The following is a 16,050-nucleotide window of genomic DNA, read 5'->3' as shown; positions in this document are numbered from 1 at the left end:
CAGCCCCAGCCGCAGCCCCAGTCACAGCGCCCCATCCCCAGACCCAATCACAGCGACAGGCCCATCCCCAGCCCCAATCACAGCCCAAGCCCCATCCCCAGCCCAAGTCACAGCCCCAGCCAAAGCCCCAGCCCAGCCCCCGCCCCAGTCACAGCCCCCACCCCCACCCCCAGACCCAGTCATAGCCACAGTCAACAGCCCCAATCACAGCCCCTGCCCCAGCCCCAGCCCCAGCCCGAGTCACATCCCCAGTCGCAGCCCCTGCCCCAGTCGCAGCCCCAGTCACAGCCGCAGTCACAGCCTCAGTCACAGCACAAGACACTTTCACAGCCACAGTAACAGCCCCAGCCAGTCACAGCCTCAGTAACAGCCTAAGTCACAGCCCCAGCCCCAGCCCCATCCCCAGCCCCAGACCCAGCTCCAGTCACAACCCCATTTCCAGCCCCAGCAGCCCCAGCCACAACCCCAGCCCCAGTAACAGCCCCAGCCACACCACCAGCAACAGCCCCTGTCACAGAACCAGCCCCAGCTCCAGCCCCAGCCCCAGTCACAGCCCCAGCCACAGCCCCAGCCCCAGCCCCATTCACAGCCCCAGCACCCGCACCTGCCCCAACCGCAGTCACAGCCCCAGGCCCAGTCAAAGCCCAGCCCCAGACCCAGCCCCAGCCCAAGTCGCAGCCCCATCCCCAGCCCAAGCCCCCGCCCCAGTCCACAGCCCCCACCCCCAGCCCACAGCCCCCGCCCACAGCCCCCACCCCCAGCCCCAGCCCACAGCCACCACTCCCACCCCAGCCCACAGCCACCACTCCCACCCCCACCCCCACCCCCAGCCACCACCCCCACCCCCAGCCCCAGTCATAGCTCCAGCTCCAGCCCCAGCCCCAGCCCCAGCCCCAGCCCCAAACCCCAGCCCCAGCCCCAAACCCCAGCCCCAGCCCCAGCCCCAAACCCCAGCCCCAGGCCCAAACCCCAGCCACACCACCAGCGTCCGCCCCAGTACAGCCACAGCCCCAGCCCCAGCCCCAGTCACACCACCAGCCCCCGCCCCAGTACAGCCACAGCCCCCGCCCCAGTACAGCCACAGCCCCAGCCCCAGCCCCAGTCACACCACCAGCCCCCGCCCCATTCACAGCCACAGCCCCCGCCCCATTCACAGCCCCCGCCCCAGCCCCAGCCCCAGTCCCAGCCCCAGCCATAGCCCCAACCCCTGCCAGAGCCCCAACCCCTGCCCCAGCCATAGCCCCAACCCCTGCCCCAGCCATAGCCCCAACCCCTGCCCCAGCCATAGCCCCAACCCCTGCCCCAGCCATAGCCCCAACCCCTGCCCCAGCCATAGCCCCAACCCCTGCCCCAGCCATAGCTCCAACCCCTGCCCCAGCCATAGCCCCAACCCCTGCCCCAGCCATAGCCCCAACCCCTGCCCCAGCCATAGCCCCAACCCCTGCCCCAGCCATAGCCCCAACCCCTGCCCCAGCCATAGCCCCAACCCCTGCCCCAGCCATAGCCCCAGCCCCAGTCCAGCCCCTGCCCCAGTCCAGCCCCTGCCCCAGTCCAGCCCCTGCCCCAGTCGCAGCCCCAGTCACAGCACAAGACCCTTTCACAGCCACAGTAACAGCCCCAGCCACAGTAACAGCGCCAGGCCCATCCCCAGCCCCAGTCACAGTCACAGCCCAAGCCCCATCCCCAGACCCAGTCACAGCCCCAGCCCCAGCCCCAGACACAGCCCCAGCCGCAGCCTCAGCAACAGCCCCAGCCCCAGCAGCAGCCCCAGCCCCAGCCCCAGCCCCAGCAACAGCCTCAGTCACAGCCCCAGCCCCAGCCACAGTCCCAGTCACAGCCCCAGCCCCAGTCACAGCCCCAGCCACAGCGTCAGTAACAGCCTAAGTCACAGCCCCAGCCCCAGCCCCAGCAACAGCCTCAGTCACAGCCCCAGCCCCAGTCCCAGTCACAGCCCCAGCCTAAGTCACAGCCCCAGCCCCAGCCCCAGCCCCAGCAACAGCCTCAGTCACAGCCCCAGCCCCAGCCCCAGCCCCAGCCCCAGCCCCAGCCCCAGCCCCAGCCCCAGCCCCAGCCCCCCAGCCCCAGCCCCAGTCACAGCCCCAGCCACAGCGTCAGTCACAGCCCCAGCCCCAGCCCCAGCTCCAGCCCCAGTCACAGCCCCAGCCACTATCCCAGCCCCAGTCACAGCCCCAGCCACAATCCCAGCCCCAGTCACAGCCCCAGTCACAGCCCCAGTCACAGCCCCAGTCACAGCCCCAGTCACAGCCCCAGTCACAGCCCCAGTCACAGCACAAGACCCTTTCACATCCACAGTAACAGCCCCAGCCACAGTAACAGCGCCAGGCCCATCCCCAGCACCAATCACAGCCCAAGCCCCATCCCCAGCCCAAGCCCCATCCCCAGATCCAGTCACAGCAACAGGCCCATCCCCAGCCCACAGCCCCCACTCCACAGCCCCCACCCCCAGCCCCAGTCATAGCCCCTGTCAAAGCTCAACCCCATCCCCAGTCCCAGCCCCATTCCCAGCTCCAGTCACAGCCCCAGTCCTAGTCACAGCCCCAGTCACAGCCCCAACCCCATCCCCAGCCCAAGTCACAGCCCCAGCCAAAGCCCCAGCCCCCTCCCCAGTCACAGACCCCACCCCCAGCCCACAGCCCCCAGCCCACAGCCCCCACCCCCACCCCCAGTCATAGCCCCAGTCAAAGCTCAACCCCATCCCCAGTCCCAGCCCCAGTCCCAGCCCCTGTCCAAGTCACAGCCCCAGCCCCAGTCACAGCCCCAGCCCCAGTCACAGCTCCCAACCCCCACCCCCACCCCCACACCCCACCCCCACCCCCCACTCCCCACCCCCCACTCCCCACCCCCACTCCCCACCCCCACCCCCCACCCCCCACTCCCACCCCCACCCCCCACCCCCCACTCCCACCCCCCACTCTCCACTCCCACCCCCCACTCCCAGTCATAGCCCCAGTCAAAGCCCAGCCCCAGTCCCAGCTCCAGCCCCAGCCCCAGCTCCAGCCCCAGCCCCAATCACAGCCCCAGCCCCATCCCCATCCCCAGTCACACCACCAGCCACAGGCCCAGTCACAGACCCAGCCCCAGCCACAGCCACAGCCCCAGCCCCAGCCCCAGTCCCAGCCCCAGCCCCAGTCCCAGCCCCAGCCCCCGCACCTGCCCCAGCCCCCGCACCTGCCCCAGCACCCGCACCCGCCCCAGCCCCAGCCCCAGCCCCAGCCCCAGCCCCAGCCCCAGGCCCAGGCCCAGTCAAAGCCCAGCCCCAGACCCAGCCCCAGTCGCAGCCCCATTCACAGCTCCTGCCCCAGCCCCAGTCCCAGCCCCAGCCCCTGCACCAGTCACAGCCTCAGCCCCAGTAACAGCCTCCGCCCCATCCCCAAACCCAACCCCAGTCACAACCACAGCCTCAGCCCCATCCCCAACCCCAGTAACAGCCCCAGCCACAGCCCCAGTCACAGCCCAAGTCACAATCACAGCCCCATCCCCAGTCACACCACCAGCAACAGCCCCTGTCACAGCCCCAGCCCCAGCCCCAGCCCCAGTCCCAGCCCCTGCCCCTGCCCCTGCCCCTGCCCCCGCCCCCGCCCCTGCCCCAGCCATAGCCCTAACCCCAGCCCCAACCCCAGCCCCAACCCCAGCCCCAACCCCAGCCCCAACCCCAGCCCCAGCCCCAACCCCAGCCCCAACCCCAGCCCCAACCCCAGCCCCAACCCCAGCCCCAGCCACATCCCCAGTCGCAGCCCCTGCCCCAGTCGCAGCCCCAGTCACAGCACAAGACCCTTTCACAGCCACAGTAACAGCCCCAGCCACAGTAACAGCCCCAGCCACAGTAACAGCCCCAGCCCCAGCCCCATCCCCAGCCCCATCCCCAGCCCCAATCCCAGCCCCAACCCCAGCCCCAACCCCAGCCCCAACCCCAGCCCCAGCCCCAACCCCAGCCACATCCCCAGTCGCAGCCCCTGCCCCAGTCGCAGCCCCAGTCACAGCACAAGACCCTTTCACAGCCACAGTAACAGCCCCAGCCACAGTAACAGCGCCAGGCCCATCCCCAGCCCCAGTCACAGCCCAAGCCCCATCCCCAGCCCAAGCCCCATGCCCAGACCTAGTCATAGCCCCAGCCCCAGTCACAGCCCCAGTCACAGCCCCAGCCCCAGCTCCAGTCACAGCTTCAGCCCCAGTCACAGCCCCAGCCCCAGTCACAGCCCCAGCCCCAGCCCCAATCACAGCCCCAGCCCCAATCTCAGCCCCAGCCCCAGCCCCTTTCACAGACACAGCCCCAGCACCCGCACCTGCCCCAGCCACAGCCCCAGCCCCAACCCCAGCCCCATTCCCAGCCCCAGTCACAGCCCCTGCCCCAGTCACAGCCCCAGTCACAGACCCAGCCCCAGTCACATCCCCAGTCACAGCCCCAGCCAGCCCCAGGCCTAGTCAAAGCACAGCCCCAGCCTCAGTCACAGCCCCAGCCCCGGACCCAGTCCCAGTCACAGCCCCTGCCCCATTCACAGCCCCAGCCCCTGTCACAGCCCCAGTCATAGACCCAGCCCCAGTCACAGCCCCAGCCAGCCCCAGGCCTAGTCAAAGCCCAGCCCCAGGCCCAGTCAAAGGCCAGCCCCAGGCCCAGTCAAAGGCCAGCCCCAGGCCCAGTCAAAGGCCAGCCCCAGACCAAGCCCCAGTCACAGCCCGAGCCCCAGCGCAGTCACAGCCCCAGCTCCAGCGCCAGCCCTAGCCCCAGCCCCAGTCCCAACCACAGCCTCAGCCCCAGTAATAGCCCCATCCCCAACCCCAACCCCAACCCCAAATCCAGTCAAAGCCCCAGTAACAGCCCGTCACAGCCCCAGCTCCAGCCCCTGCCCCATCCCCAGTCACACCCCCAGCCCCAGACCCAGCCCCATCCCCAGTCACACCACCAGCCCCATCCCCAGTCCCAGCCCCATCCCCAGTCCCAGCCCCATTCCCAGCCACAGCCGGAGTCACATCCCCAGTCGCAGCCCCTGCCCCAGTCGCAGCCCCAGTCACAGCCGCAGTCACAGCACAAGACCCTTTCACAGCCACAGTAACAGCCCCAGCCACAGTAACAGCCCAAGCCCCACCCCAGCACCAGGCCCAGACACAGCCCTAGCCCCATCCCCAGTCACAGCCTCAGTAACAGCCTAAGTCACAGCCCCAGCCCCAGCCCCAGCCCCATCCCCAGCCCCAGCCCCAGCCCCATCCCCAGTCACAGCCCCAGCCCCAGCTCCAGTCACAACCCCATTTCCAGCCCCAGCCCCAGCCCCTGCCCCTGCCCCTGCCCCAGCCCCTGCCCCAGCCCCTGCCCCTGCCCCTGCCCCTGCCCCTGCCCCAGCCCCAGCCCCAGTCACAGCCCCAGCCCCAGTCACAGCCCCAGCCGCAGCCCCTGCCCCAGTCGCAGCCCCAGTCACAGCACAAGACCCGTTCACAGCCACAGTAACAGCCCCAGCCACAGTAACAGCGCCAAGCCCATCCCCAGCCCCAGTCACAGCCCAAGCCCCATCCCAAGCCCCATCCCCAGACCCAGTCACAGCCCCAGCCCCAGACACAGCCCCAGTCACAGCCCCAGCCCCTGCCCCATTCACAGCCACAGCCCCAGTCGCAGCCCCAGTCGCAGCCCCAGTCCTAGCCCCAGTCCTAGCCCCAGCCCCTGCCCCAGCCCCTGCCCCAGTCACACAACCAGCCCCAACCCCAGTCACACCACCAGCCCCAGTCTCAGCCCCAACCCCAGCCCCAGTCACAGTCACAGTCACAGTCACAGTCACAGCCCCAGCCCCAGCCACTGCCCCAGTCACAGCCCCAGTCACAGCCCCAGTCACAGCCCCAGTCACAGCCCCAGTCACAGCCCCAGTCACAGCCCCAGTCACAGCCCCAGTCACAGCCCCAGTCACAGCCCCAGTCACAGCCCCAGTCACAGCCCCAGTCACAGCCCCAGTCACAGCCCCAGTCACAGCCCCAGTCACAGCCCCAGTCACATACCCAGTCGCAGCCCCTGCCCCAGTCGCAGCCCCAGTCGCAGCTCCAGTCACAGCACAAGACCCTTTCACAGCCACCGTAACAGCGCCAGGCCCATCCCCAGCCCCAGTCACAGCCCAAGACCCATCCCCAGCCCAAGCCCCAGCCCCAGCCCCAGCCCCAGCCCCAGCCCCAGCCGCAGCCCCAGCCCCAGCCCCAGCATCAGTCCCAGCCCCAGCCCCAGCCCCAGCCCCAGCCCCAGCATCAGTCCCAGCCCCAGTCACAGCCCCAGTCACAGCACAAGACCCTTTCACAGCCACAGTAACAGCCCCAGCCACAGTAACAGCGCCAGGCCCATCCCCAGCCCAAGCCCCATCCCCAGCCCAAGCCTCATCCCCAGACCCAATCACAGCGACAGGCCCATCCCCAGCCCCAATCACAGCCCAAGCCCCATCCCCAGCCCCAATCACAGCCCAAGCCCCATCCCCAGCCCAAGTCACAGCCCCAGCCAAAGCCCCAGCCCCAGCCAAAGCCCCAGCCCCCGCCCCAGTCACAGCCCCCACCCCCAGTCACAGCCCCCACCCCCAGTCACAGCCCCCACCCCCACCCCCAGACCCAGTCATAGCCCCAGTCAAAGCTCAACCCCATCCCCAGTCCCAGCCCCATTCCCAGCCACAGTCACAGCCCCAGTCCCAGTCACAGCCCCAGCCTCAGTCCCAGCCCCTGCCCCAGCCCGAGTCACATCCCCAGTCGCAGCCCCTGCCCCAGTCGCAGCCCCAGTCACAGCCGCAGTCACAGCACAAGACCCTTTCACAGCCACAGTAACAGCCCCAGCCACAGTAACAGCCCAAGCCCCACCCCAGCACAAGCCCCAGCCCCAGTCACAGCCCCAGCCCCAGCCCCAATCACAGCCCCAGCCCCAATCTCAGCCCCAGCCCCAGCCCCTTTCACAGACACAGCCCCAGCACCCGCACCTGCCCCAGCCACAGCCCCAGCCCCAACCCCAGCCCCATTCCCAGCCCCAGTCACAGCCCCTGCCCCAGTCACAGCCCCAGTCACAGACCCAGTAATAGCCCCATCCCCAACCCCAACCCCAACCCCAAATCCAGTCAAAGCCCCAGTAACAGCCCGTCACAGCCCCAGCTCCAGCCCCTGCCCCATCCCCAGTCACACCCCCAGCCCCAGACCCAGCCCCATCCCCAGTCACACCACCAGCCCCATCCCCAGTCCCAGCCCCATCCCCAGTCCCAGCCCCATTCCCAGCCACAGCCCCTGCCCCAGCCCCAGCCCCAGCCCCAGTCCAGCCCCAGCCGGAGTCACATCCCCAGTCGCAGCCCCTGCCCCAGTCGCAGCCCCAGTCACAGCCGCAGTCACAGCACAAGACCCTTTCACAGCCACAGTAACAGCCCCAGCCACAGTAACAGCCCAAGCCCCACCCCAGCACCAGGCCCAGACACAGCCCTAGCCCCATCCCCAGTCACAGCCTCAGTAACAGCCTAAGTCACAGCCCCAGCCCCAGCCCCAGCCCCATCCCCAGCCCCAGCCCCAGCCCCATCCCCAGTCACAGCCCCAGCCCCAGCTCCAGTCACAACCCCATTTCCAGCCCCAGCCCCTGCCCCTGCCCCAGCCCCTGCCCCAGCCCCTGCCCCTGCCCCTGCCCCTGCCCCAGCCCCAGCCCCAGTCACAGCCCCAGCCCCAGTCACAGCCCCAGCCGCAGCCCCTGCCCCAGTCGCAGCCCCAGTCACAGCACAAGACCCGTTCACAGCCACAGTAACAGCCCCAGCCACAGTAACAGCGCCAAGCCCATCCCCAGCCCCAGTCACAGCCCAAGCCCCATCCCAAGCCCCATCCCCAGACCCAGTCACAGCCCCAGCCCCAGACACAGCCCCAGTCACAGCCCCAGCCCCTGCCCCATTCACAGCCACAGCCCCAGTCGCAGCCCCAGTCGCAGCCCCAGTCCTAGCCCCAGTCCTAGCCCCAGCCCAGCCCCTGCCCCAGCCCCTGCCCCAGTCACACCACCAGCCCCAACCCCAGTCACACCACCAGCCCCAACCCCAGTCACACCACCAGCCCCAGTCTCAGCCCCAACCCCAGCCCCAGTCACAGTCACAGTCACAGTCACAGTCACAGCCCCAGCCCCAGCCCCTGCCCCAGTCACAGCCCCAGTCACAGCCCCAGTCACAGCCCCAGTCACAGCCCCAGTCACAGCCCCAGTCACAGCCCCAGTCACAGCCCCAGTCACAGCCCCAGTCGCAGCCCCTGCCCCAGTCGCAGCCCCAGTCGCAGCCCCAGTCGCAGCTCCAGTCACAGCACAAGACCCTTTCACAGCCACCGTAACAGCGCCAGGCCCATCCCCAGCCCCAGTCACAGCCCAAGACCCATCCCCAGCCCAAGCCCCAGCCCCAGCCCCAGCCCCAGCCCCAGCCCCAGCCGCAGCCCCAGCCCCAGCCCCAGCCCCAGCATCAGTCCCAGCCCCAGCCCCAGCCCCAGCCCCAGCCCCAGCATCAGTCCCAGCCCCAGTCACAGCCCCAGTCACAGCACAAGACCCTTTCACAGCCACAGTAACAGCCCCAGCCACAGTAACAGCGCCAGGCCCATCCCCAGCCCAAGCCCCATCCCCAGCCCAAGCCTCATCCCCAGACCCAATCACAGCGACAGGCCCATCCCCAGCCCCAATCACAGCCCAAGCCCCATCCCCAGCCCCAATCACAGCCCAAGCCCCATCCCCAGCCCAAGTCACAGCCCCAGCCAAAGCCCCAGCCCCAGCCAAAGCCCCAGCCCCCGCCCCAGTCACAGCCCCCACCCCCAGTCACAGCCCCCACCCCCAGTCACAGCCCCCACCCCCAGTCACAGCCCCCACCCCCACCCCCAGACCCAGTCATAGCCCCAGTCAAAGCTCAACCCCATCCCCAGTCCCAGCCCCATTCCCAGCCACAGTCACAGCCCCAGTCCCAGTCACAGCCCCAGCCTCAGTCCCAGCCCCTGCCCCAGCCCGAGTCACATCCCCAGTCGCAGCCCCTGCCCCAGTCGCAGCCCCAGTCACAGCCGCAGTCACAGCACAAGACCCTTTCACAGCCACAGTAACAGCCCCAGCCACAGTAACAGCCCAAGCCCCACCCCAGCACAAGCCCCAGCCCCAGTCACAGCCCTAGCCCCATCCGCAGTCACAGCCTCAGTAACAGCCTAAGTCACAGCCCCAGCCCCATCCCCATCCCCATCCCCAGTCACAGCCCCAGCCCCAGCTCCAGTCACAACCCCATTTCCAGCCCCAGCTCCAGCCACAGCCCCAGCCACAACCCCAGCCCCAGTCACAGCCCCTGTAACAGCCCCAGCCACACCACCAGCAACAGCCCCTGTCACAGACCCAGCCCCAGCTCCAGCCCCAGCCCCAGTCACAGCCCCAGCCCCATTCACAGCCCCAGCCCCAGCCCCATTCACAGCCCCAGCACCCGCACCTGCCCCAACCCCAGTCACAGCCCCAGGCCCAGTCAAAGCCCAGCCCAAGTCGCAGCCCCATCCCCAGCCCAAGCCCCCGCCCCAGCCCACAGCCCCCACCCCCAGCCCACAGCCCCCGCCCCCAGCCCACAGCCACCACTCCCACCCCCACCCCCACCCCCAGCCATAGCTCCAGCCCCAGCCCCAGTCATAGCCCCAGTCAAACCTCAACCCCATCCCCAGTCCCAGCCCCATTCCCAGCCCCAGTCACAGCCCCACCCTCAGTCATAGCCCCAATCACAGCTCCTGCCCCAGCCCAGGCCCCAGCCCAGGCCCCAACCCCAGTCACAGTCCCAGTCCCAGCTCCAGTCCCAGTCATAGCCCCAGTCATAGCCCCAGCCCTAGTCACAGCCCCACCCCCAGCCCCACCCCCAGCACCAGTCACATCCCCAGCCCCAGCCCGATCCCCAGCCACAGCTCCAGCCCCTGCCTCAGCCCCAGTCACAGCCCCAGCACTAGCCCCAGCCGCAGCCCCAGTCACAGCCCCAGCCCCAATCACAGCCCCAGCCCCATCCCCATCCCCAACCCCAGTCACACCACCAGCCACAGGCCCAGTCACAGACCCAGCCCCAGCCCCAGCCTCATTCACACCACCAGCCCCAGCCACCGCCCCAGTCACAGCCCCAGCCCCAGTCGCAGCCCCATCCCCAGCCCAAGCCCAATCCCCAGCCCAAGTCACAGCCCCAGCCAAAGGCCCAGCCCCCGCCCCAGTCATAGCCCCCAGCCCTAGCCCCCAGTCCCCAGCCCCAGCCCCCACACCCCAGCCCCAGCCCCCACCCCCCAGCCCCCACCCCCCAGCCCCCACCCCCCAGCCCCCACCCCCCAGCCCCAGCCCCATCCCCAATCACAGCACCAGCAACAGCACCAGCAACAGCCCCAGCCCCAGCCCCAGCCACGCCACCAGCCCCCGCCCGTCACAGCCCCAGCCACAGCCACAGCCCCAGTCCCATCCCCTGCCCCTGCCCCAGCCCCTGCCCCTGCCCCTGCCCCTGCCCCAGCCATAGCCCCAACACCAACCCCAGCCACATCCCCAGTCGCAGCCCCTGCCCCAGTCGCAGCCCCAGTCACAGCACAAGACCCTTTCACAGCCACAGTAACAGCCCCAGCCACAGTAACAGCGCCAGGCCCATCCCCAGCCCCAGTCACAGCCCAAGCCCCATCCCCATCCCCAGCCCAAGCCCCATGCCCAGACCTAGTCATAGCCCCAGCCCCAGTCACAGCCCCAGTCACAGCCCCAGCCCCAGCTCCAGTCACAGCTTCAGCCCCAGTCACAGCCCCAGCCCCAGCCCCAGTCACAGCCCCAGCCCCACCCAATCACAGCCCCAGCCCCAATCTCAGCCCCAGCCCCAGCCCCTTTCACAGACACAGCCCCAGCACCCGCACCTGCCCCAGCCACAGCCCCAGCCCCAACCCCAGCCCCATTCCCAGCCCCAGTCACAGCCCCTGCCCCAGTCACAGCCCCAGTCACAGACCCAGCCCCAGTCACATCCCCAGTCACAGCCCCAGCCAGCCCCAGGCCTAGTCAAAGCACAGCCCCAGCCTCAGTCACAGCCCCAGCCCCGGACCCAGTCCCAGTCACAGCCCCTGCCCCATTCACAGCCCCAGCCCCTGTCACAGCCCCAGTCATAGACCCAGCCCCAGTCACAGCCCCAGCCAGCCCCAGGCCTAGTCAAAGCCCAGCCCCAGGCCCAGTCAAAGGCCAGCCCCAGGCCCAGTCAAAGGCCAGCCCCAGGCCCAGTCAAAGGCCAGCCCCAGACCAAGCCCCAGTCACAGCCCGAGCCCCAGCGCAGTCACAGCCCCAGCTCCAGCGCCAGCCCTAGCCCCAGCCCCAGTCCCAACCACAGCCTCAGCCCCAGTAATAGCCCCATCCCCAACCCCAACCCCAACCCCAAATCCAGTCAAAGCCCCAGTAACAGCCCGTCACAGCCCCAGCTCCAGCCCCTGCCCCATCCCCAGTCACACCCCCAGCCCCAGACCCAGCCCCATCCCCAGTCACACCACCAGCCCCATCCCCAGTCCCAGCCCCATCCCCAGTCCCAGCCCCATTCCCAGCCACAGCCGGAGTCACATCCCCAGTCGCAGCCCCTGCCCCAGTCGCAGCCCCAGTCACAGCCGCAGTCACAGCACAAGACCCTTTCACAGCCACAGTAACAGCCCCAGCCACAGTAACAGCCCAAGCCCCACCCCAGCACCAGGCCCAGACACAGCCCTAGCCCCATCCCCAGTCACAGCCTCAGTAACAGCCTAAGTCACAGCCCCAGCCCCAGCCCCAGCCCCATCCCCAGCCCCAGCCCCAGCCCCATCCCCAGTCACAGCCCCAGCCCCAGCTCCAGTCACAACCCCATTTCCAGCCCCAGCCCCAGCCCCTGCCCCTGCCCCTGCCCCAGCCCCTGCCCCAGCCCCTGCCCCTGCCCCTGCCCCTGCCCCAGCCCCAGCCCCAGTCACAGCCCCAGCCCCAGTCACAGCCCCAGCCGCAGCCCCTGCCCCAGTCGCAGCCCCAGTCACAGCACAAGACCCGTTCACAGCCACAGTAACAGCCCCAGCCACAGTAACAGCGCCAAGCCCATCCCCAGCCCCAGTCACAGCCCAAGCCCCATCCCAAGCCCCATCCCCAGACCCAGTCACAGCCCCAGCCCCAGACACAGCCCCAGTCACAGCCCCAGCCCCTGCCCCATTCACAGCCACAGCCCCAGTCGCAGCCCCAGTCGCAGCCCCAGTCCTAGCCCCAGTCCTAGCCCCAGCCCCTGCCCCAGCCCCTGCCCCAGTCACACAACCAGCCCCAACCCCAGTCACACCACCAGCCCCAGTCTCAGCCCCAACCCCAGCCCCAGTCACAGTCACAGTCACAGTCACAGTCACAGCCCCAGCCCCAGCCACTGCCCCAGTCACAGCCCCAGTCACAGCCCCAGTCACAGCCCCAGTCACAGCCCCAGTCACAGCCCCAGTCACAGCCCCAGTCACAGCCCCAGTCACAGCCCCAGTCACAGCCCCAGTCACATACCCAGTCGCAGCCCCTGCCCCAGTCGCAGCCCCAGTCGCAGCTCCAGTCACAGCACAAGACCCTTTCACAGCCACCGTAACAGCGCCAGGCCCATCCCCAGCCCCAGTCACAGCCCAAGACCCATCCCCAGCCCAAGCCCCAGCCCCAGCCCCAGCCCCAGCCCCAGCCCCAGCCGCAGCCCCAGCCCCAGCCCCAGCATCAGTCCCAGCCCCAGCCCCAGCCCCAGCCCCAGCCCCAGCCCCAGCATCAGTCCCAGCCCCAGTCACAGCCCCAGTCACAGCACAAGACCCTTTCACAGCCACAGTAACAGCCCCAGCCACAGTAACAGCGCCAGGCCCATCCCCAGCCCAAGCCCCATCCCCAGCCCAAGCCTCATCCCCAGACCCAATCACAGCGACAGGCCCATCCCCAGCCCCAATCACAGCCCAAGCCCCATCCCCAGCCCCAATCACAGCCCAAGCCCCATCCCCAGCCCAAGTCACAGCCCCAGCCAAAGCCCCAGCCCCAGCCAAAGCCCCAGCCCCCGCCCCAGTCACAGCCCCCACCCCCAGTCACAGCCCCCACCCCCAGTCACAGCCCCCACCCCCACCCCCAGACCCAGTCATAGCCCCAGTCAAAGCTCAACCCCATCCCCAGTCCCAGCCCCATTCCCAGCCACAGTCACAGCCCCAGTCCCAGTCACAGCCCCAGCCTCAGTCCCAGCCCCTGCCCCAGCCCGAGTCACATCCCCAGTCGCAGCCCCTGCCCCAGTCGCAGCCCCAGTCACAGCCGCAGTCACAGCACAAGACCCTTTCACAGCCACAGTAACAGCCCCAGCCACAGTAACAGCCCAAGCCCCACCCCAGCACAAGCCCCAGCCCCAGTCACAGCCCCAGCCCCAGCCCCAATCACAGCCCCAGCCCCAATCTCAGCCCCAGCCCCAGCCCCTTTCACAGACACAGCCCCAGCACCCGCACCTGCCCCAGCCACAGCCCCAGCCCCAACCCCAGCCCCATTCCCAGCCCCAGTCACAGCCCCTGCCCCAGTCACAGCCCCAGTCACAGACCCAGTAATAGCCCCATCCCCAACCCCAACCCCAACCCCAAATCCAGTCAAAGCCCCAGTAACAGCCCGTCACAGCCCCAGCTCCAGCCCCTGCCCCATCCCCAGTCACACCCCCAGCCCCAGACCCAGCCCCATCCCCAGTCACACCACCAGCCCCATCCCCAGTCCCAGCCCCATCCCCAGTCCCAGCCCCATTCCCAGCCACAGCCCCTGCCCCAGCCCCAGCCCCAGCCCCAGTCCAGCCCCAGCCGGAGTCACATCCCCAGTCGCAGCCCCTGCCCCAGTCGCAGCCCCAGTCACAGCCGCAGTCACAGCACAAGACCCTTTCACAGCCACAGTAACAGCCCCAGCCACAGTAACAGCCCAAGCCCCACCCCAGCACCAGGCCCAGACACAGCCCTAGCCCCATCCCCAGTCACAGCCTCAGTAACAGCCTAAGTCACAGCCCCAGCCCCAGCCCCAGCCCCATCCCCAGCCCCAGCCCCATCCCCAGTCACAGCCCCAGCCCCAGCTCCAGTCACAACCCCATTTCCAGCCCCAGCCCCTGCCCCTGCCCCAGCCCCTGCCCCAGCCCCTGCCCCTGCCCCTGCCCCTGCCCCAGCCCCAGCCCCAGTCACAGCCCCAGCCCCAGTCACAGCCCCAGCCGCAGCCCCTGCCCCAGTCGCAGCCCCAGTCACAGCACAAGACCCGTTCACAGCCACAGTAACAGCCCCAGCCACAGTAACAGCGCCAAGCCCATCCCCAGCCCCAGTCACAGCCCAAGCCCCATCCCAAGCCCCATCCCCAGACCCAGTCACAGCCCCAGCCCCAGACACAGCCCCAGTCACAGCCCCAGCCCCTGCCCCATTCACAGCCACAGCCCCAGTCGCAGCCCCAGTCGCAGCCCCAGTCCTAGCCCCAGTCCTAGCCCCTGCCCCAGCCCCTGCCCCAGTCACACCACCAGCCCCAACCCCAGTCACACCACCAGCCCCAACCCCAGTCACACCACCAGCCCCAGTCTCAGCCCCAGCCCCAACCCCAGCCCCAGTCACAGTCACAGTCACAGTCACAGTCACAGCCCCAGCCCCAGCCCCTGCCCCAGTCACAGCCCCAGTCACAGCCCCAGTCACAGCCCCAGTCACAGCCCCAGTCACAGCCCCAGTCACAGCCCCAGTCACAGCCCCAGTCACAGCCCCAGTCACAGCCCCAGTCGCAGCCCCAGTCGCAGCCCCAGTCGCAGCCCCTGCCCCAGTCGCAGCCCCAGTCGCAGCCCCAGTCGCAGCTCCAGTCACAGCACAAGACCCTTTCACAGCCACCGTAACAGCGCCAGGCCCATCCCCAGCCCCAGTCACAGCCCAAGACCCATCCCCAGCCCAAGCCCCAGCCCCAGCCCCAGCCCCAGCCCCAGCCCCAGCCCCAGCCGCAGCCCCAGCCCCAGCCCCAGCCCCAGCATCAGTCCCAGCCCCAGCCCCAGCCCCAGCCCCAGCCCCAGCATCAGTCCCAGCCCCAGTCACAGCCCCAGTCACAGCACAAGACCCTTTCACAGCCACAGTAACAGCCCCAGCCACAGTAACAGCGCCAGGCCCATCCCCAGCCCAAGCCCCATCCCCAGCCCAAGCCTCATCCCCAGACCCAATCACAGCGACAGGCCCATCCCCAGCCCCAATCACAGCCCAAGCCCCATCCCCAGCCCCAATCACAGCCCAAGCCCCATCCCCAGCCCAAGTCACAGCCCCAGCCAAAGCCCCAGCCCCAGCCAAAGCCCCAGCCCCCGCCCCAGTCACAGCCCCCACCCCCAGTCACAGCCCCCACCCCCAGTCACAGCCCCCACCCCCAGTCACAGCCCCCACCCCCACCCCCAGACCCAGTCATAGCCCCAGTCAAAGCTCAACCCCATCCCCAGTCCCAGCCCCATTCCCAGCCACAGTCACAGCCCCAGTCCCAGTCACAGCCCCAGCCTCAGTCCCAGCCCCTGCCCCAGCCCGAGTCACATCCCCAGTCGCAGCCCCTGCCCCAGTCGCAGCCCCAGTCACAGCCGCAGTCACAGCACAAGACCCTTTCACAGCCACAGTAACAGCCCCAGCCACAGTAACAGCCCAAGCCCCACCCCAGCACAAGCCCCAGCCCCAGTCACAGCCCTAGCCCCATCCGCAGTCACAGCCTCAGTAACAGCCTAAGTCACAGCCCCAGCCCCATCCCCATCCCCATCCCCAGTCACAGCCCCAGCCCCAGCTCCAGTCACAACCCCATTTCCAGCCCCAGCTCCAGCCACAGCCCCAGCCACAACCCCAGCCCCAGTCACAGCCCCTGTAACAGCCCCAGCCACACCACCAGCAACAGCCCCTGTCACAGACCCAGCCCCAGCTCCAGCCCCAGCCCCAGTCACAGCCCCAGCCCCATTCACAGCCCCAGCCCCAGCCCCATTCACAGCCCCAGCACCCGCACCTGCCCCAACCCCAGTCACAGCCCCAGGCCCAGTCAAAGCCCAGCCCAAGTCGCAGCCCCATCCCCAGCCCAAGCCCCCGCCCCAGCCCACAGCCCCCACCCCCAGCCCA

At 69.3% G+C, this 16,050-nt stretch overlaps 2 protein-coding genes across 2 annotated transcripts in view; both read left to right on the top strand.

Annotated features, from left to right (window-relative positions):
• Positions 1-1,603: 1,603 nt before the first annotated feature.
• Positions 1,604-13,919, top strand: LOC144676836 (uncharacterized; the record flags this gene model as incomplete). Its single annotated transcript, XM_078537155.1, has 17 exons — positions 1,604-2,063; positions 2,492-2,627; positions 2,669-2,721; positions 2,972-3,252; positions 3,288-3,406; positions 4,026-4,042; positions 4,776-4,840; positions 4,902-4,965; positions 5,163-6,544; positions 8,245-8,495; positions 8,830-8,880; positions 9,239-9,463; positions 9,565-9,630; positions 9,732-9,850; positions 11,743-12,801; positions 13,307-13,584; positions 13,622-13,919. Coding segments are annotated over 17 exons (4,924 nt in total), but the record flags the coding sequence as incomplete, so codon positions are not given.
• A 733-nt stretch (positions 13,920-14,652) lies between these two features.
• Positions 14,653-16,050, top strand: part of LOC144676837 (uncharacterized) — a gene marked incomplete at both ends in the record, with an annotated part of 45,048 nt that continues 43,650 nt past the window's right edge. Inside the window, 2 exon segments of the mRNA XM_078537158.1 lie at positions 14,653-15,274; positions 15,604-16,032. Of these exon segments, the coding sequence (XP_078393284.1) occupies positions 14,653-15,274; positions 15,604-16,032 (1,051 nt within the window).

Source organism: Cetorhinus maximus, unplaced genomic scaffold, assembly GCF_964194155.1.
Source record: "Cetorhinus maximus unplaced genomic scaffold, sCetMax3.hap1.1 HAP1_SCAFFOLD_1986, whole genome shotgun sequence".
NCBI lineage: Eukaryota > Metazoa > Chordata > Chondrichthyes > Lamniformes > Cetorhinidae > Cetorhinus > Cetorhinus maximus.
The sequence above is the reverse complement of the archived record's forward strand: the minus strand, read 5'-3'. Positions and strand labels throughout refer to the sequence as shown.